We start from the raw sequence: 19,120 nt of genomic DNA, 5'->3' as shown, positions 1-19,120 counted from the left end.
AAACTGCAAACAGCAGGTTGTACTCAGGTATCTGAAACATGACATGACTGATGTATGCAAATATTTATTCAAACTTTACAATACAAAATTTGGACAGACACAGAAAAAGGTAGATGTCCTATTTACAAAACAAAACTGTTCATGAAGAGACTTGAGGCAGGCATGCTTTGCTGGTTGGAAGATCAGTGGGCAGTTCAGAATGCTCCATCATGCCGTGGCTTCTGCCGAGGTAGATGAATTCACAGCCTAAAACAAAAAAACCCAAAACAATGAAAATCAGAGCACAAATCGAAAACTTCGACTGTACTAAAAGCAAAAGGACTGGGCATGGCAGCACTTTAGATTCACTGCCTAGTAGACATTATATAGCAAGCCACAACCCATAAGCAAAAAAAATATATATATGTAAATAATCAGATCCTGCACATGATCTGTACTGGGGAAAGGCATGTGTGATGGATCCACATATTAGGCCCTGTCCTGAAGTACCGCCGCTGACCCTACAAGCAGAAACATTAAGCCTATCAACTCGCCTCCTGCTCCATTTTCTCCTGGACTCCATTGCTGTTGCTGGCAGAGTCGGCGCTGCCATTAACTGTGGTCTCCTGTTTGACCTTTTTAGCATCACTGTCCTTTTTTGGGCTCTCGTCTTCTGGTTTCCTCTGTGCAGGAATACAAAGCAGGATAGAACAGACTTTATTTCTTCCCCTCTTACCTCCTCAGCTCAGCTCCTCATCTAATCTACTGCCCAACTGCACAAATCCACAGCTGCACTCACAGCAATCACACTACTCACGAGGTCACCCATTTATCATGACACATTGCTTAACTTCTCTAATCACAGACATGCATGCCTCTTCATGACAGTAAGGGGACTTAACTTCTTGTATTGAGGGGTTTTTACACATACTGGCAAAAAAGTTGGGGTCTGTTAGAGGCAGGTAGTGTAAGCTGGATGGACACTCACCTTTTTACGGACTAGATGAGAGATGTCCGATGCTGATTTTGAAGAGGATGCACCATCAGCAGGCTTAACTGCAATCTGAAATCCATGCAGAGTAAGTGTGATTAAAGGATGAAACCAAATCCTAAATATTGTGCAATATATTGTGCATTAAAAACAAGGTTTCACAATGTACCGGGGTGGCTGTAGATGAAGACGAGCCACCATTTTCAGTTGCAAATCCTGAGGACGTAGATGCTCCTCCCTGAAAGAAGAAAGCTCAGCACTTCAGTCAGACTAGACTCAGCCATTTCCAGTAAACACAGTTTCTTCAACTCACCAAGGTCTGGTGAATCGCTTCCGAAGCTGCAGGAGCTGTCCGCTGGCTTTCCTTTGCATCTTCCACCTTCTCAGCAATTTCTGGCAGCAGCTGCTTCAGCTCCTCTAGCTCCCGCTTTTCCTCTGCTGCTCCTTCAGCACCTTCTGTTTTGTCGATTACTTCCTGAAGCATGGCTGGTAAAAGGAACATCATAGATTCAAATGTCCATCTCCAGTGAAAAGTCTTGAAATGGATTTATCACTAATGTTAAAACTACACTCATGGCAAGGGATAACCAACAGTATGGATGTCACATGAACTGTAACATACCCAGGCGGCTCTCGATGACTTTGATGGAACTGCTGAAGTGCTGGATGGCCTGGCTGTACTGGCCTGTGTAGCTAAAGGTTGTGCCCAGCTGGTAATGAGTCTCTGCCAGCAGACGACTGTGAGGAGGAAGATGCTTCAGCTGTATGGCTAAGCACTCCTGGAAGTCCTCAAGAGCCTGGCTGTAGTTACCTACAAAAGACCAAGCAAAGTTCAGTGATGAAACAGGAGATGCACAAATCTGCAACCGTCTCTGGCTACTTGACTTTGCTAATATGGAGTGACCATTTGGAAATCTAAAAATACAGTGCAGAAAACTTAAAGGTGCTATATCCAGATCAAATGCAGAGTCTGAAAAAAGTTCATTCAGGTGGATGATTAATTCCTAGGAATATTGAAACAATTGTCCATTGCAATTTGATCCTAGGCCAAGCCTTTCCAGTTTGCTCATTTGTAGGTTTGTCACCAAACAAACCCAGTGAGCAGCCTCTGGCCGCAAGTGTACAAATTTCCACGAGCTAAGAGCTGACACTATGCTAAGTTTCACAACCAATTTAAATAGGTCATTTCCTTTTTAAAAGTTCTTGGCCAAACATACCTGATTCCGCACCAACTTCGCCAAGTTTCAAGAAGATCTGTGCCGCCATTAGCTGGTCCTCTTTGCTTTCCTTTCTGCAAGCAAGACATTCATCTTATGTAATTGGTCATGCTCTGGAAAAATAAGTGTGGGGGTTCTACCTGCAAGCCTTGATACCTTTTGTAAATCACTTTAGCCACCTCCAACATCTCCCATGCTAACTGGAGATTTCCAACTTCCTCCTCCTCACCCTCCTAAACGGGGGGAGAGGAAAAAAAAATTAATTCTTGCATTTCATTAACACCCCCCTCAGAACACCCCCTGGATTAAATACAAACCTTATCTTCTGCATTGGCATCCGCTTCCTCGTCATCATCGTCATCACCATCATCATCCTCAGCATCTAAACAGGTAGACACTGAATCAGTTGAAACTAGCAAATGCATCTTGCATGTTTGCATCGTCTGAAAAATCCACCATTACATTTCTATTGTGCAGATCCAAGAGCCTGTTTTGGCAAGAAAGGTTCACCAAGTGAAGGAAAAATTGCCACTGGAAACCCATTGCCTCTCCCATACACCCAAGTGCTCTGTATTCAACACCTCTACCTCCAGCATCTTCCTCCATAGGCTCTGCCTGTTCATTCCCACTCTGTTCTTCTGTGCTCTTAACAGCTTGCTCAGCATCCTCCTTTGCCTCTTTTGTAACTACAGCATCATCCTCTTTTGAGGAGACATCTTTCTCCATCTCCTCCTTAACATTTTCAGCAGTCTGCTCCTCACTTTTGAGGAGATTTTCTATGGGTTTATTTCCATTTTCAACACGTGCATCAGGCTTCTTTCCTTCTTCACCAGCTTCTTCCTTCTGTTCTTCCTTCTGTTCTTCCTTCTGTTCTTCCTTCTGTTCTTCCTTCTGTTCTTCCTTCTGTTCTTCCTTCTGTTCTTCCTTCTGTTCTTCCTTGACTTCTTGTTCCTCTTTATCCACTTTTGGCTCCCCCCCTTCCTGAGAACTCCTCTTCTCCTCAGACATAGCTTCATAAACCTGTTCACGGAGCTCATCTCTGGTTTTCTCTGTATTGTGGTGGAAACATTTAAGCTGGCAAGATACTTTGAACAGAAAAGATGTCTTTTAACCAAGAATGACAGATGTTTGGTTTTAAACCCCAGGCTGTGCAAGATCTTACTAACAGAACCCCTATCTGCAACTACTCCAAATATTTGCAATACTGCATATATGCAATATGACCATTAGAATCTCAGGCCCTTCAGGATTCCTCCTTATCCCACCCCTTTCAAAATAAACCAATATTACTTCAAATTTCTCTCTTTACCACAACCATTTTGTGCATTTGTTCAGTTTGAAAGGGTTCCCAGGTCTGAATTATAAAAACAGCCCAGAAACCTAACTTTGCACTTTGGAAGTGAGAGTACACAAGTGTAGTCATCAGTCCATCAGTAATCCCTGTGACAGTGATGAGAAATATCAAAATGTATTCATATTGATAAAAATAAGTGACAAGTCTATACTCCGTGCCTGTAATGAATCTATATGCAACTAAAGTTATACAAATCACAAAACACTCATTAGAAATTACTGATAAATTGTAAATCTACTATTAAAAATAGTGGTTGGCAAAGCAGCTCATTTTTATGAAAAAACAGGAAACACGAAGCATTGGAGCTGATCACTTTTTGTTTATCTCTCAAGCTGGCCTATATTGCAGGGTCACACTCAGTTGTAGCATGTATGGAAGAGGTGTCAACACCAGTAACAAACAATGCAAATCCCACTACACATTTACTTATGGGGGGAACCCAAAACAAACATTACTTTTATAACCACTAATGAAGCCCTGTTCCTTTAGATAATAGTAGATATACCACTACACCACAAATACAGAAAGATCTGGAGTTTCCACCAAAATACCCACCATCCAAATTATCTGCACTCTCAATCTTCGAGTCATTCTGCTTCTCGCCCTTCTCGGAGGACTCCTCCGGGACTCCCTCCAAAGCATTACCCAAGACGGAGTTCTCCATCCTGTTAGAGTACACCCACCAAGTGATAAATGGCTTGGCTTAAACAAGACATATTCAAGATCCAAAAGCAAGAAACTGTTCAGAGCATTACCTGGCAAGCTCCAGCAAGGACTTCCCACACAAGAAGAACGCCTCTCCACATTCGTCAGCGGTGTCGCCGTATTTCTCAGCTCTGTGGCAATGGGGTGATTAAAACCGACTGTAATAAAATGTGTTCCTGTAGTGCTTCTATCCAGCTCAAAGCAGTCAAGAACAATTTGTTTCAATAAACACTTTTGAAGCAGCAGTAAAAAGTACTTGTGTTCAATTTTCTTTTTTGAAAACCTATAATTTGTAAAGCTGTACAAATTGTCCCATCAAAGATCAGACATTTTGGCCTGATCGCACAAGATACCACGTAAGTGTAAATAACTGGTATTACAAGTTCCAGTGACACCAGTGTCACAAAGATAGATCAAAACTACAAAACAGCATTGGCCAATGAGATGGTGGCAAAGTTGAATTTGAACTATAACGTCATGCATTTTAAACATGAAAGATTTCAACAACTGCCCTTAGACAACTTTAAATTTGGAAAAGGTCTTTCATTCTTATCAGTACAGGGAGAGAGGTCTACATTCTAGTCCATGGTAACTTCACATACACTACAACTAAGCCAGACTTCAGGTTGTAATAAACCCATGCTACACGCATTATCCAACCGGCCTGAAAATATGACCAGTACACTAGGTCAGTCATACTCACAGCATGGCACAGGCCTCCTGAAACACGCTGACTGCAGACACAACATCTCCCATAACCAGGTGCCTGTTTCCAGTGCCAATCAACTTCTTTGCCTCTTCAGCCACATCTACAGAGCTGCAAACCATTCAAAATGTTCAAGTGACATGCATAGCCAAGTATTCACTGACTTCAGTATAGGTAAGAGACACCCGAAATCTCACCTCTCTGCAGCACTGGATGAGCAAGGCTTCTCTTCCACACTAGGAAGAGGCGGAAAAAAAATTAGTTTGTGCAAAAAAAAAAAAAAAAAAAAAAAAAAGTGTAGACATGTACATAGAGCAGACAGCCACGTGGGATGTAGTCTAAAACAGTTTAATTCTTGGGGAGGGCCTATCTATATCTATTACAATATAAAAACACTTCATGAAAAACCCAAGCTCCATGAGCTTTAATATCTACAAAAATAAATTGAAAAGGAGAGAAAAAACCCACACATTATTTTACAATTTAATCAATTCAGCCACTTTGTAAATTTTTTTTTTTGTAGTGTTGCCTGCAATCTTGTGAAGTATAGTTACAATATCACAATATCGATATTTTAGTCATATTGCCCAGCCCTGTTCAGCATGTCTGGAAAGGCAAAAACAAGTGTTTTGCTGGACGCTGGGGTTGTGGTCTGTAGGGATCAGTAAAATCAACAAGATCGGGGGATTAGGACCTTTAGCCTATGCATCACGTTGAGGACATTTTGTGCTGAAGTGATGAAGAAAAGTGTCAACAGCTGCAAACAGATGTGTTTCCCACCCCTCTGGTAAAAGCTGCTACTACAATACTTTAATAAAATAAAATACTTTGCTTCATTATGAAGCCACTTTGGCCACAATTTGATTTTTCTGACCTTTCAGTATACTTACTGTAGGCTTATTATAGAAGGCTTCAGTTACATTAAGTCAATAAGCTGAAGTATAAAATGATGACCAAATGCTATAACAAAACTAAGTGTACTTAATGATAAATATTTCTAAATTTTACACAATGAAAATTCTGTGATTAAGGGTTTATAGGTGTAAAGTCCAGAAATAAGAATTCCAAATAAATCAATAAGCATGACATATCTGCCTAGTGTGCTAAAATATAACAGATGATTTAGTTTACATTGCAAGCAAAGCTGCTTGCAAAAAGGAAAAAGAAATGTAGGTCTTTGAAGCCCCCTAGAATGATAGAAGTTACGGCAGAGTATTATGAAAGTTATTATACTCATTGAATTTAGTGTCACTATAAGTTGTATGGGTTTAATTCCAACCTCAGAAACATGTAGCCATACAAATCATGTGAACTTGAATCTGATGCACATTTTAATAATCTGTTCTGAGACTGAATTCAGCTCTGTGGCCAAAATACATACATAAATAAATAAATACAAATTACATTTTAAAAGCCAGCATAAATATTTGAGTAAATCTGTACTGAGGTGGTTTGGATTTTTTCCCGCTGTACTGTGAGATAAAGAGGTAGATGTGTGGGAAAAGTTTGAGAGCCCTTGCTCTACAGTGACCATGGTAGCCGCTAGCTTAGCTAAAGCTCAAACACACTGAAGTCAACGCAAATAAGTGCAGCTAGCATCGCTTTCCCAGGAGCACGCGCACGCAGTCAGGAAAAAATTAAGCTTATTTAGCTTTACAAACTCTGACATGGTTGTGATATTATAAAAGCGAAAACTGCAGCATGGACTATTTTAAGCTGTTCGTGCGACAGAAACGAAACTAAACCAACTTAACTGAAGCTAGCAAGCGAATTAGCCGCGACACTCTCCCGCCAAACGCCCAGCGCGGCATACTCGCGTACTAACTAGTGCGGAGGTGAGCGTCAGGCGCGGCGTCCTGTCAGCGCACTGAGTAGTGCGCTAGTGCGCTAGGGTGCAGGGTTGAACGAAGGCTTCGACGTACACAACAAGCACCCTGGCCTCACGGTCACACTGCTGAGCGCGCTATAGCCAACACAGAGGGCTTCAGTCTGTAAAAACTTACGCCTCAGTGGTCGAAGAAGCAGCTGCAGCGGTTTCCTCCGGCATCTTTAGCGTGCGCGTTACCAACAACTTCAATTATTAGGAATAGTCCAGGAGAAAATGGCAGACTTGCGCACGGCTGATTCTGAATCGAGCGCTGTTGGCGCCTTTAAATACGGATACTGTCTTCACTTCCGCTGACCTTTGACCTCCTGTCAGAGCGCGGGAAATGATTTTAAAGGGCACGCTGCGGGAAAACTCGACTGCTGGGTCTCAAATGCCTACACAAGTGCACTATTATTGTGTATGAAACACTTCCTACACCCAATGTAGAGACTAGTTAACTAGTGCTTTAGTGTACTTTCGTTTTTATAGGGGCCGGAGATGAAAGTTCCCTTAACTTGACACTCCTACTCCCCTACATGTGATGAGCGCACATAGTTTAAAAAATTGTTTTTGTTTTTTCACTATATGGCCAAAAGTTTGTGGACACCTGACCATCCCATTCATATGTCTTTGTTGAACATCCTTGTTGAATTCCAGAAGACAATGCCACCTGCTTTATAATTTATTGCATTATTACAAATGCAAACAAATATTGAAGTCATACTGTACTTCACCAGGTTCTCAAGGTGCTCCATTAATGCTCACAAACTAGGGTGCACATAGTTTGAAAAGTGTGTTTGTTTTTCCACTATATGGCCAAAAGTTTGTGGACACCTGACCATCACATTCATATGTCTTTGTTGAACAGATTTAGTCCCCCGTTTGCTGTTATAATAACCTCCACTCTTCTGGGAAGGCTTTCCCCTAGATTTTGGAGCGTGGCTGTGGGGATTTCTGTTCATGGAGCTTTGTACACAGGGGCATTGTCATGCTGGAACATGTTTGCGCCTATTAGTTTCAGTGAAAGGAAATTGTAATGCTACAGCATACAAAGACATTCTAGACAACTGTGTGCTTCCAACTTTGTGGCAGCAGTTTGTGGAAGAACCACATAGGGGTGTGATGGTCAGGTGTCCACATACTTTTTGCCATATAGTGCACATTAATTCCAGAAGACAATCCCACCTGCTTTATAATTTATTGCATTATTACAAATGCAAACAAATATTGAGACATAAAGAACTACCAAAACTTGAAAGAAGTATTATTTATTATTCCTTGGTTGTCTAAACAGTGAAGCATTTCTCTTTTACCAGGATTTAGGAAGTGTGTTTGTGTCTGTAATACAGTGCTGCTTAGTCTGTCAATACTTCTTTCAGTCATCTGAAATAACCTTGTTATCTTGCTAGGGGGCACGGTAGATGCAGATCCACTCAGTACAAGGCATCAGGCACGCACACACACACATACACACACTTTCACACTCATTCACACCTAGGGGCAATTTAGAGTAGCCAGTCTGTCCATCTGCATGTTTTTGGGAGGTAGAAGGACACCAAAACCACTACGTGTGCAGGTGAAGAACATGTGAATCTCCTCACTGACACTAACCAACTTGGACCCTGGAGATGACAGGTGACAGTGCTAGCCGCTGCACCATTTTGTCTGGCCATATTGATATGTATAATGGTGTATTATCAGCACAAAAGTGAAAGTCAACATTACATCAGCAAATCACATGTCCAAAGAGGCTGCAAAAGGAAAACAACCGTGGGCCTTAAAACAGAGCCTTGTGGGACACCATACTCAAGGTGCTCCACTGATGCTCATAAACATAACGGTTTATATGAAGAGCTAAACCATGCAAACAACAACTTTTCTGTTTTCACATTTCACCTTAGTATCCTAAGAGATTTTTGTCAGGTGAAATGATCAATAAAGTTGACAGGATGACTTTGGGTGTGTGTGTATGCGTGTATTGGGTAAATACTAAAGCCCTGTCTCAAATCACTCTCCCACTCACTTTGACTATAGATTGTTATATGTAGGGTGCTGTACAGGGCAGCAGTGAAGGAGGCAACAAACCAAATTCAGACAAAATGAATCTTCATAGTTAAATATGTGAAGTGAATCCATGAAAACACATTATTGCTAAATGTAATTTTCTGCATTAAGTACATAGTAGTCATTACAATTTTTTTGCCTGCACTCATATAAGAGGTTGGCCAGTCTAGTGTCCAGGGTCTGCGAGAAGAAAAAACCCATCGTCAATAAAATCAGCCTCAAAACCACGCACACACACACACACACACAAAAAATCCTATACTACGCTTTAAAAATTCTTTTAATTTTACTATCATTCCTAAATGAAGTGTAATAAACCATTAAAATACAAAGCAGTTCAAAATCTGGAAATTAGCCATAAATCAACATTCCATGTAATCTCTCTTGCTACAGACAGGGAACTTTTGTCTTTACATGCTTCTTTCATGCCTGGCAAACTTGCAGGAATCAAATTCATCCAGGGAGAAAAAGGCTACACTTTCATTCTCTTCTATGAGGTTAAGAGTAAATGGTAAAAAGGTAAATAATCCTAATTAGTTGCAGACATATCAGTTTTTAACAGGTAAAGTGTAGGACCAGTGCCATTCAATATGCTGATTATAGTCACACATTTAATCAGTCTTAAGTTGACTACTGCTCTTCTGGTGAGTTTCATTTGGGAAGCATGGGAGTTACACTTCTACTAACTATATAATGAGTGGTCACTTGACAATCAGATGTATGAATGTGTTCCTTGCTGTATGAATTGCTGTAGTCATACTGGGAAAATCAAGTCACTGAAGCAGGGATGTAACAAAATATGAATACATCATTGAGACTGAACAGATAATGTGTTCCAAACAGATACAAATACAGACACAAATAGGAGGTGCACTGTTTGTTTTATTTATTTATTTTTAATAAAGCTTGCCAGAAAGGTTCACAGGGCATCTGGTTGAGACTTAAGATGTTCATTTGGACTGGGCCTCAAAAAAAAGAAAAAAAAAAAAAGAAAAAGAAAAAAAAAGTACACTCCTGGGCAAGGGGGGAAAAAAATGGCAAATTTTTTTGCTTTTAATGGTGTTAACAAATCAATCAAGCTTTTCCCCAAACAGTTCACTGCAGCAAGAGTACATGAGCAAATGGTGGCACAGGAGATCTCAGAAGTGCATTTGTTTAATTCTTGCTAATTTTCTGACCAAAGATTTTTTGTTAAGACCATTAAAAGCTTAATAATTTGCAATTTTGAGCTTGGCCCATTTTTTGCCCAGGAGTGTACATGTATTGTGTTATGTGTACAGCTCTGCCAGCTGAAGGGGCTTGGAAGGCACATAATCCTGCAGTACAATATATCAGTTAATAAGGATCATTAAAAGGATAGTAAGGATGTCCTGCATCCCTTGGTATAGGCTTGCCATCAACCTGAAAAGTAATTATATAAAAAAAAAAATCTCAGTGTGATGGTACACTTCTGTTCTCACTTTTATTTATTTAAATATATTTTTTTCTATCTACAAATCCATTTGCTCCAGTTTGCCTTACACTACTTCTTATAAGTGCCATAACTGCAGTCATAAAATGGACTGACAATAAAAATAAACGTTATGGGCTGAGAGACTTACAGTTATAGTTGGCACGATGTATCTCCAGCCTCTGTTCAATGCTGTCACGCTGTCCATCTCCTCAGGCTCCAGAGTGAAGTCAAAAACCTGCATGTGCACCAACACGTGTTAAATTACAGCGATGACGCTAGATGGTTAAAAATACAACGTTCAGTGTTGAATAAGAAAAAGAAATAACCTGTAAATTTTCTTTGATGCGAGACTCTGTAACACTCTTTGGGATTGTCACGACTCCTCGCTGGGTCTGCCACCTGCAATAAAATAAGAATAAGATGCTCTATTTGTGCAAAGCCACACAATCCAGCAACACAAAGAATAAACTACAATCTTATATTGGCGCTATACTAGTACACATATAGTAGATGAAAGTACAGCGTTTAATGCACTATAGTCTTGAATGTACTTGAATGTATTTACCTGATTATAATTTGTGCATGAGATTTGTTGTACTTCTTGGCTAGAGCTGCAATGACTGGCTCCTCTAAGAGAACTGGCTCATCTGGTCTCTTCCAGGCACGATCTGGAGAGCCAAGCGGACTGTAGGCAGTCATCACTAAGCCCTTCTCCCTGCAGTGAGCAAGAAGCTCCACCTGGGCTAGATAAGGATGACCCTCCACCTAGAACAAGCAAAAATACAGTATTTCATTTCAGATTGTTTTTTAAGCATTAAACAGCAAGAACCAAAGGAACATTGTACAATCAATAATAAAATAAATACAGGCTTCATTCCCTATTTTGTGATTATTTTCCAATAACAGCATGTCCTGAAGTGTTGTATTCCTCTTATAACACAGCAATTTGCCAACACTGACAATTTATTATTTATTAGTGAACATAAATTTTATGCATTTGTACTTAGTTGTACAACATGAAACAAGCTCTTGTTACTGCCATCGGCTGCAAAGCATTCAATGTGAAATTACAACGTATAAAAATTAAGAAAAGACAATCAGAAACATTTTAGGGAAAACTAGGAAAAAAAAGTTACAGTAACCTTGTTGCATAAGTGTGCACGCCCTTTTATAATTGGGAATGTGGCTGTATTCAGAATGAACCAATCACATTCAATCTCATGTTCAAAAGTAATTATTATACAGCTGTCATCAATGAAATTATTCTGATTAACCCCAAATAAAGACCAGCTGTTTCTGTAGGATTTTCTTCACATCTTGGTTTCATCTGACTGCTGAAGTCATGGTCTGCAAATAGCTGACAGAGCCTGTACAGGGTCTCACTGTCGAAAGGAATCGATCAGGAGAGGAGTATAAAATAATTTCCAAAACATCTGATGTACGATGGAACACTGTGAAGGCCACAACATTCTGTGATGTACAAATGAATTGTACATCACAGAATCTGTGGCTCACTGCATGCTAGCTGAGGGTAGCAAGATTGAAATTCAGCTAGCTAGAGTCCTCGCACATGCGCATTTCAACAGTGGGACTCAGTCAGTCAGTCAGTCAGTGAGGGAAAATGCCTCTACTAGGCCGGCCCGCTAGGCAGTGTGGCAATAAGAGAATGTCTAAAGAAAAATTTCTGGACTTTAGCCTTTTCCTATTACATAACAGAATATCCTACATTTGATTGCATTTAAATATGAAACTTTTTTCAGTTTTTACTGACCTGTGCAAGAACCCTGAAATATCTCTCTCCCTACCTGTAAAACAGTAGGCTTTATGTTGGCCACGGACAGGATATCATTAATCTGTCTGCTGTTGAAGTTAGAGAGCCCAATAGCCCTCACAAGTCCCTTTTCCACGAGTTTCTCCATGGCGGCCCACGTCACCTTGTAGTCAATGTCATCATACAGTAAGGTCCCATCTTCCTGTCGGGGGAAAGCGATATCTCCCCGCCTAGAAGAAGAAAAAAGTCAAGCTTTTGTAGCACGAGGATGGAAGGACTGTTATTTTTCACTGTGGCAGAATCTGACCTGTTTAGGACATGGACTTTGCATTTACATTTTAATTTTGCCAGCCAGTGTACACGGCTCTGCATAGGAATGCAAACACGTTTTACAACTGAATTTGAATTATGTCTCAAATTACGAGTGCTTATAATGGAAATGCAGTTGCAACTTCATGGTCAAATTAGAATTTGAATTTGATATAGTATATAGTTTGGAAAATGCTGCCATAGGTGTCTCTACTGTCCTGTCAATCATTTGCCTTAAGTAACTTCAAAATCTTTCACTAGTATTAAGACTTTTTCAAAGTGGCTTGCGTGTGTTTTGGAGGCAAGAGCTTAGAGCAAACACTGATAGGAGGGGCTGTATTTCTGCCTAAACTCCACACTTTTACCAAAACAATTGACAATACCTTTAAATAAAATTAAATTACATAAGGTACCGCACAGAGTACCACTTTCTGTTGCACATATAGTACTATTACCAGGTTTTCTGCTGCAACTCAGTTCAATATAATTCAATTTTCTTTGTATAGACTTTTAACAATAGAATGTGTCACACAACAGCTTTACAGAAATCCGGATGTAGATTCTCAGTGAGCAAGCTAGACAGTGGGAAGGAAAATCTCCCAGAGACGACATGAGAGAAAGAGGAACCAGACTCAAAACAGAACCAGTCAGACAGTATGAAGTGTGTTGAAAAGATGTGCAGTCTGAGCACATTGTGAGTAAGAGTCCTGGGATGAACTCAGGATAGTCTTTATTATTTAGGGGTAGGTCTTACATACAAGTCTATAGTATCCAGGTGAAATTATCCACTGAAGTAAAGGTGAAACTTATAAATGGCATAAATTATTTTGGGAAACACAAACCTTTAGGCTGTCCATGTGGGATCATCCACAACTACAGAAACTTTGGGTTGAACTCTGGACCAAGAGAGATTAGGGCATGTAGTGCTCCTAAGTGCTAGGATTTGTTCTATTTCTTGTGTCTAGTTGTGGCTTTTGCTGTTCTTGCACTTGGTCAGTGGGTAAAAAATAAACCTTGTGTCACTTGTATTATTGTCAGATACATGATTGTGTTTTATCTAATCTGTCAGTCTGGCAGCTGCCAAATAAAAAAATGTAAAGCTAAAAAATGTCACACAAAGGACACTGTGTAAACGAACTCATCTAAGGTTGAAGGTTTGTAATAGGACCCCCTGGTCAGGGGGTGAGGTGTCAGTCTACACTTACTGGAAGCCATAAGGCCAGTGAATTAGGTAGAGGTCCAGGTACTCCAGCTTCAGATCTTTCAAGCTTTTGAGCAGTGCTGGCTCCACGTCGTCAGGATGGTGCTTCGTGTTCCACAGTTTGGAGGTCACAAACACGTCTTCTCGTTTCAAGGCCTGACATTGAGGACAGTTTGTGAGGAAAAACAAATGTATCATGACGTGTATTTTCATAGCTTATGTATTCCTCTCAGCTGACTCACTTTTTCAGGCCCCAACATCTCCTGAAAGGCTTCTCCAATTTCCGATTCATTTCCGTAAATGGCAGCGCAGTCGATGTGCCGATATCCAGCCTGAAGTGCCCATATGACTGCCTGTTTCACCTGCAATCAAGAGTGTAAGAAAAGAACGACTATAACCAGCAATCATTTTCTCTAAAGTAACACATGAATCACAAAATCATACTTGGATTTGTAAATCTGCAAATGTGACACACCTCATACAGCATCTATCACCACGAATCCTAATGTAAATTCCAAATATCTATGTTTATAATATTCATGATAAGACTCATGAGATCTGATTTAAACATCATCCATCTATTATATCTTATGTCACGTAACGTTTAGACTGGGAAAATCCAAGCCAATGGCTGCAGAGCGCTGAAACAAAAAGTCCTATAAGTTGCAAATACAAACTCTCAAAACTCTATATCTAAAGTGGTAATGAATAAACCATACAGTTAGACAATAAATGATTCTCAAATGTCACATGAGAAGCACACACATGAAATTTGCAGCAAGTTACAGATTTACCAAATAGATAAAGGTTTTGCAGGTCAAATCCATGATTCTGAGGTTGCAATCATGCACGTTTACTTTCGGCAATGAATTAACTCCCCAATAGGCAGTGGGTGAATATAGAAACAATATATTATGTATGGTATACATATTAATGTACACTCACCTTTCCAGGCTCACTCTTCCATGTCCCTAATCCGATAAGTGGCATCTTTCGGCCAGTGTTCAGAACTGCAAAGTCAGTCATGTTTGCCTTGTGACTCTAAAGAAACAAGAAGAGATGATTCCCTCTTTATCAGATCAGTCTTGGACAAAAGTGTGCAGGTATTGAAACCCTGCCTCAGGAATAGTGGTGGCACTGGACTCTTCCCACTGCCACTTATACTGAGAAATAATCACTGAGGTTTATCAGTGACTAAGAAAGACAGGAAGGAAGGAAGGAATGGTGAACTTGCTGACTTGTCAGCTGACTTTGTAAAAGGAGGCTAAACAAATGGCCATGTTTAAATATTCATATTTAGGATATACTGTGTCTAAATTTTCTAAATTTAAGCGTGAATTCTGTAAATTTAGAGAGTATAATCTTCAAATTCTCTAAATGTAGAGAATTTAAGTTAAACAAGACGCAGTTTTACTGTAAACTCATTCCTTATGTGGGTATGCTAGCTAACTAATTGTGCTAGTCACTCGGATTTTAGCATACTGCGGTACTAAACAGTGCGGCTCTATATCCGCGTGCGTACTATCTTCTCATACTGTTTAGTACAGTAGTGTGCATTTCAAAACTACATATTACACAACACACAGAAAAGCAATGGAGCTGGATATTATACACAATCTTTAATATATTGTGTTAGCAATATAGGTTGTTCTAGATGTTCAGTAGAGAAAAACACACAGCTATTTCTATTTTAACGTAATAAATAAATACATTAATTAATTAATAATAATGAAAGATAACGTCCATTTGTACTCTATATCTTACGAAGGCAAGGAAATGAGCTAGATTAAATCAAAAGCAGCTAAATCATAAATAATAATGTCGGGCATCATACCACATTCCGACAATAAATCCTGCAGGTCAATCTGAATAAATTTGCAAACGTTAACATTGAAGTTGGCTTCTTGTTCGGCTTTTCCGTTCCACCTTAAAAGATCCAGGACTTACGCTCTCCTGCCTGTAGATGGCGCCATAAAGCGCACTACCATGACCTGTACAGTAACACAGTGAACACCGTGCATAGAGGAGAAATCTGCTCATCTCGCATGCCCTTTCAAAAACGTGACACTTGCATATGAAAATGTCTTTAGTGTATTGTATAAATACTCCAAATGAAGAAATTTCACTGTAGGAATTTTTAATAATAGACCTGTGAACTTGGCCTATCGGATGAGACTTTGAGACAAAATTGCACTTTCTGCCTAATTCCTATACCATTATCTCCTCATTTTCAAAATGTCTCATAAATCTGACAATAGCATATGAAAATAGGTGTAATGTACTATTAAAATACTCAATATGAAGAAATTTTACTGTAGGAATTTTTAATAATAGACCTGTGAACTTGGCATTTGAGATGATCAAATACAGGCAAATTGCTCTTTCTGCTTAATTCTCACTTAAGCTCATTTAGCAGGGTTTGTGTCTGAGTAGATTATGTAGTCCATAGATCACCCCGCTTAATCCACAGCCATCTCGACACCTTTTCTACAGCCTCTGTGGTGTTTATGATGGCTTTCCTAAAGTGCAGCTCTGTGATGCCAGGAAACTTCAGGGCCCTATAGGGAGACTGGTCTGCAAAGCCAGCTTCGATGGGATCACACTGAGCCCTTCATCTGTGGCTCCGGCTTTCTCCTACCAGGCCCTCTTCTATCTGATCTTCCCAGGGATCTGTGAGCTCCAGGAGGATCACTTGCCTTGGGGTTTCTGACATCAGAATCAGACAATGTCTGACCTAAGTGTTGTTACTGTGATGGTGTCTGGGAATTTGAGCTGTCTCCCTAGGTTGACCTTCGGTTGCCAGTCCCGTGTCGTAGCAAGAATGGTGCACTGAAATGGTGCACCCAGTGGTAATACATTTCTCCAGCCAGTATAATGCTGACGTTTATGTTCTAGACGTGCCTCTCGAACTGAATCAGCTAATCCAGTAATCCAGAATGAAGTCCTCTTTGGGACACCTTCTGCATGGAGGCACCGATAGAGGAGTTCCTCAGGAGAACCTTTGTCAGGCATCGGGCAACAATACTGAACAATACTTTTCCCTCCACATTAAGGAGAGAGATTGCCTTGAACTGCTCAATGTTCTCCTCTTTCAGACTCTAGACACCCTGTAAATCTCCACTGCTGGGCCACCTTTCCTCTCCTCCATACTACCTTGATAATTCTCCACAAACAATGCAAGAGCGCTGTTATAGTCCGTGTACGGCACTCCGCTGGGGCCTGGGGCCTGGGGCCGAGCTTACTACATGAGGTGCTGGTCAATCCCCTTGCTCTTTCGAGAAGGAGAGAAAAGTCTATAGCAAATAGGTGGAAGGCACAATTTCACACATACCAAGCTCACAGGACCATCAGATTTTTTTTTTGTGAATGAGGAGATAATGACATAGGAATTAAGCAGAAAGTGCAATTTGCCTGCATTCAATAGTCTCAAATACCAAGTTAATACACAGGTCTATTGTTAAAAATTCCTACAGTGAAATTTCTTCATTTGGAGTATTTATACAATACACTAAAGACATTTTCATATGCAAGTGTCACGTTTTTGAAAGGGCATGCGAGATGAGCAGATTTCTCCTCTATGCACGGTGTTCACTGTGTTACTGTACAGGTCATGGTAGTGCGCTTTATGGCGCCATCTACAGGCAGGAGAGCGTACGTCCTGGATCTTTTAAGGTGGAACGGAAAAGCCGAACAAGAAGCCAACTTAAGCGTCGCTGTTTAAACCTGGAGGATCAAGCTCACTTTGAATAAACTATATTTACTACTCACAGCTTTTTACACAGCAAAACACATACTCACTGTATTTACCAGGAATGAATATCTTCACTGGAAAATCAGCCAAGGATAGTGATAAAATGTTTTTAAAATGTTTTAATTTACCAGTTACTCTGTATAAAGCACATCCGGTCCGCAAACCGCCAAATGAAAAGTCCCTTCACGAACACTAGTGAAGGGAAACTGGGATCTTTTCCCTGAATCAATAAGAGTCAATGCTTTGGGCTTCCACACAGCTCATTGCCTTTTGCCCTCCCAAAACCTTTGCCTATTGATCGTTTAAAGTTGTTCAACGATTATCAAAAAAGCATTATATAATATTTTTAGATAAAAGTAAAAACATCTACATATCTGCAGTGACTAAATTAATCATCAGTTATTCCTGCATTAAAGGGAAAACCCACCCTGAACAACTTGAATATTAATATTTCTGAACAATATATGATCTTAAATTATGCAAAATATTTTTTAAAATAAAAACTAAAAATTTAAATTCTGATTTAATTTATTAAAATAAGGTTATTTTATTTTTTACTCCACACCATTAGGTGGTGCAGGCATTATGTTTTTTGCAGGGTTCCTTCTCAAGAACTAGTGGTTGAATGTTTGTAGGATGTATATGGAGTTCTCATTGTAACCAACAGATGAACTGATTAGATTTTGGAGTTGTTCCAAACAGGCTCAAGGTCACAGCAAGGTCAAATGTCTGAAAGGACTACACTTGTTGGTGGTGGAAGCATCCCTGCTGATGCCATGATGCCAAGTTCTACTAGTTTGTATTAACCTTCTTTCATCGAGAAGTTGTGTACTGGTAAAACACCTTTTGTTTTGCCCAGTTCTTGGTATACTTTATGGAGATGCTGATACGATTTGATACGCAAGAATGAGATGCAGTCTGTTTGAAGAATATTATTGACATTTATTTCCTAATAATAAATGTAAGAAACTTTGATAATACTTAAAAATTAATTAAAGAAACAAAAAATATATATGGCTCCTACAAGTTGGTTTCTTACACCAGTGGGATTTATTTCTCACATCATCTCTACCTAAAGAGAGCGATGTGGCAGCGCTTTAGTCCTTTAGTCTGTCCAGCTCTCTAACCTCCTCCAATCCTGAATCCTCCATTCTCCTCTAATCTGTATGCTCTGCTCAAACAGAATGTCACTGTGCTCGTCATCTCAGAGATAGCTAACTAGCCAAGACGAATCTCTGCCATAGCTCAGTGCTACTACATCATATAGCTGCATTGCATTCTGGATCTTTGAGTCCAGCATTTGCTGTCTCCACTAATCCTACTTTGAACATCGACCCCACTGAACACCTTTGAGATGAACTGGAACGCCGACTGCACCTCAGGCCTCCTCACCCAACATCAGTGCCTGACCTCACTAATGCTCTTGTGGCTGAATGAGCACAAATCCCCACAGCCAAGCTCCAAAATCTAGTGGAAAGCCTTCCCAGAAGAGTGGAGGTTATTATACCAGCAAAGGGACTAAATCTAGAATGGGATGTGGGTGTGATGGTCAGGTGTCCACAAACTTTTGGCCATATAGTGTATCATCATGCTATTTCAATGTTTACATTTCCATCATATTGCAGTATGACAGCTCTGCTTCACATAAATTAAAGGAGGAGCAGATCCACTTCCTTCAGCTCCCTCTCAGTGTGTGTCAGTTTACAGAACTATTTGTTCTCAGCCACATCTAATTTCTGTGTAGTGTATTTT

General features: G+C 40.1%; 2 protein-coding genes across 7 annotated transcripts; both read right to left on the bottom strand.

The window, feature by feature from the left end:
- Positions 1-44: 44 nt before the first annotated feature.
- Positions 45-7,122, bottom strand: nasp (nuclear autoantigenic sperm protein (histone-binding)). 3 transcript variants are annotated; one of them, XM_026933364.3, is made up of 15 exons: positions 6,956-7,122; positions 5,150-5,188; positions 4,950-5,063; positions 4,297-4,377; positions 4,097-4,206; positions 2,775-3,236; positions 2,505-2,569; positions 2,344-2,420; positions 2,188-2,261; positions 1,593-1,781; positions 1,284-1,456; positions 1,140-1,208; positions 968-1,042; positions 534-662; positions 45-246 (listed from the first exon to the last, which is right to left on the bottom strand). In XM_026933364.3, exons 1-15 carry the CDS (start codon positions 6,997-6,999, stop codon positions 208-210), a joined length of 1,740 nt encoding a protein of 579 aa, XP_026789165.3. In that variant the 5' UTR covers positions 7,000-7,122; the 3' UTR covers positions 45-207. The 3 variants fall into 3 exon arrangements, with proteins under 3 accessions (XP_026789165.3, XP_026789166.3, XP_026789167.3); XM_026933365.3 differs by lacking the exon at positions 534-662; XM_026933366.3 differs by lacking the exon at positions 2,775-3,236 and having other exon boundaries at positions 6,956-7,118.
- Positions 7,123-9,747: 2,625 nt separating this feature from the next.
- Positions 9,748-17,578, bottom strand: akr1a1b (aldo-keto reductase family 1, member A1b (aldehyde reductase)). Of its 4 annotated transcripts, none has more exons than XM_026933369.3 (9): positions 17,425-17,578; positions 14,563-14,658; positions 13,860-13,979; positions 13,622-13,773; positions 12,142-12,337; positions 10,902-11,101; positions 10,663-10,735; positions 10,485-10,571; positions 9,748-10,284 (listed from the first exon to the last, which is right to left on the bottom strand). In XM_026933369.3, the coding sequence occupies exons 2-9, from the start codon at positions 14,641-14,643 to the stop codon at positions 10,219-10,221; spliced, it is 975 nt and encodes a 324-aa protein (XP_026789170.3). In that variant the 5' UTR covers positions 14,644-14,658; positions 17,425-17,578; the 3' UTR covers positions 9,748-10,218. The 4 variants fall into 4 exon arrangements, with proteins under 4 accessions (XP_026789170.3, XP_053085337.1, XP_053085342.1 ...); XM_053229362.1 differs by having other exon boundaries at positions 17,416-17,573; XM_053229367.1 differs by having other exon boundaries at positions 17,497-17,540.
- Positions 17,579-19,120: the final 1,542 nt, after the last annotated feature.

The sequence above is a fragment of the Pangasianodon hypophthalmus genome, chromosome 2 (assembly GCF_027358585.1).
Source record: "Pangasianodon hypophthalmus isolate fPanHyp1 chromosome 2, fPanHyp1.pri, whole genome shotgun sequence".
Taxonomy (NCBI): Eukaryota; Metazoa; Chordata; class Actinopteri; order Siluriformes; family Pangasiidae; genus Pangasianodon; species Pangasianodon hypophthalmus.
Note: the sequence above shows the minus strand (reverse complement) of the source record. Positions and strands in the feature narration are given on the sequence as shown.

What these genes read in the sequence shown, in the direction of transcription:
- nasp (XM_026933364.3), bottom strand. Translation starts at nt 6,999, where the DNA reads ATGCCGGAGGAAACCGCTGCAGCTGCTTCTTCGACCACTGAGGC. An exon ending in ATGCCAATGCAGAAGATAAG is followed by an intron (nt 2,421 to 2,504) that starts GTTTGTATTTAA and finishes CCCCCCGTTTAG; the next exon opens with GAGGGTGAGGAGGAGGAAGT. An exon ending in CGAAGTTGGTGCGGAATCAG is followed by an intron (nt 1,782 to 2,187) that starts GTATGTTTGGCC and finishes GGTCTTTTGTAG; the next exon opens with GTAACTACAGCCAGGCTCTT.
- akr1a1b (XM_053229361.1), bottom strand. Translation starts at nt 15,508, where the DNA reads ATGTTAACGTTTGCAAATTTATTCAGATTGACCTGCAGGATTTATTGT. An exon ending in GGATTTATTGTCGGAATGTG is followed by an intron (nt 14,659 to 15,451) that starts GTATGATGCCCG and finishes TTGTTTCTTTAG; the next exon opens with AGTCACAAGGCAAACATGAC. An exon ending in GCATCAAAGAAAATTTACAG is followed by an intron (nt 10,572 to 10,662) that starts GTTATTTCTTTT and finishes GTGCACATGCAG; the next exon opens with GTTTTTGACTTCACTCTGGA.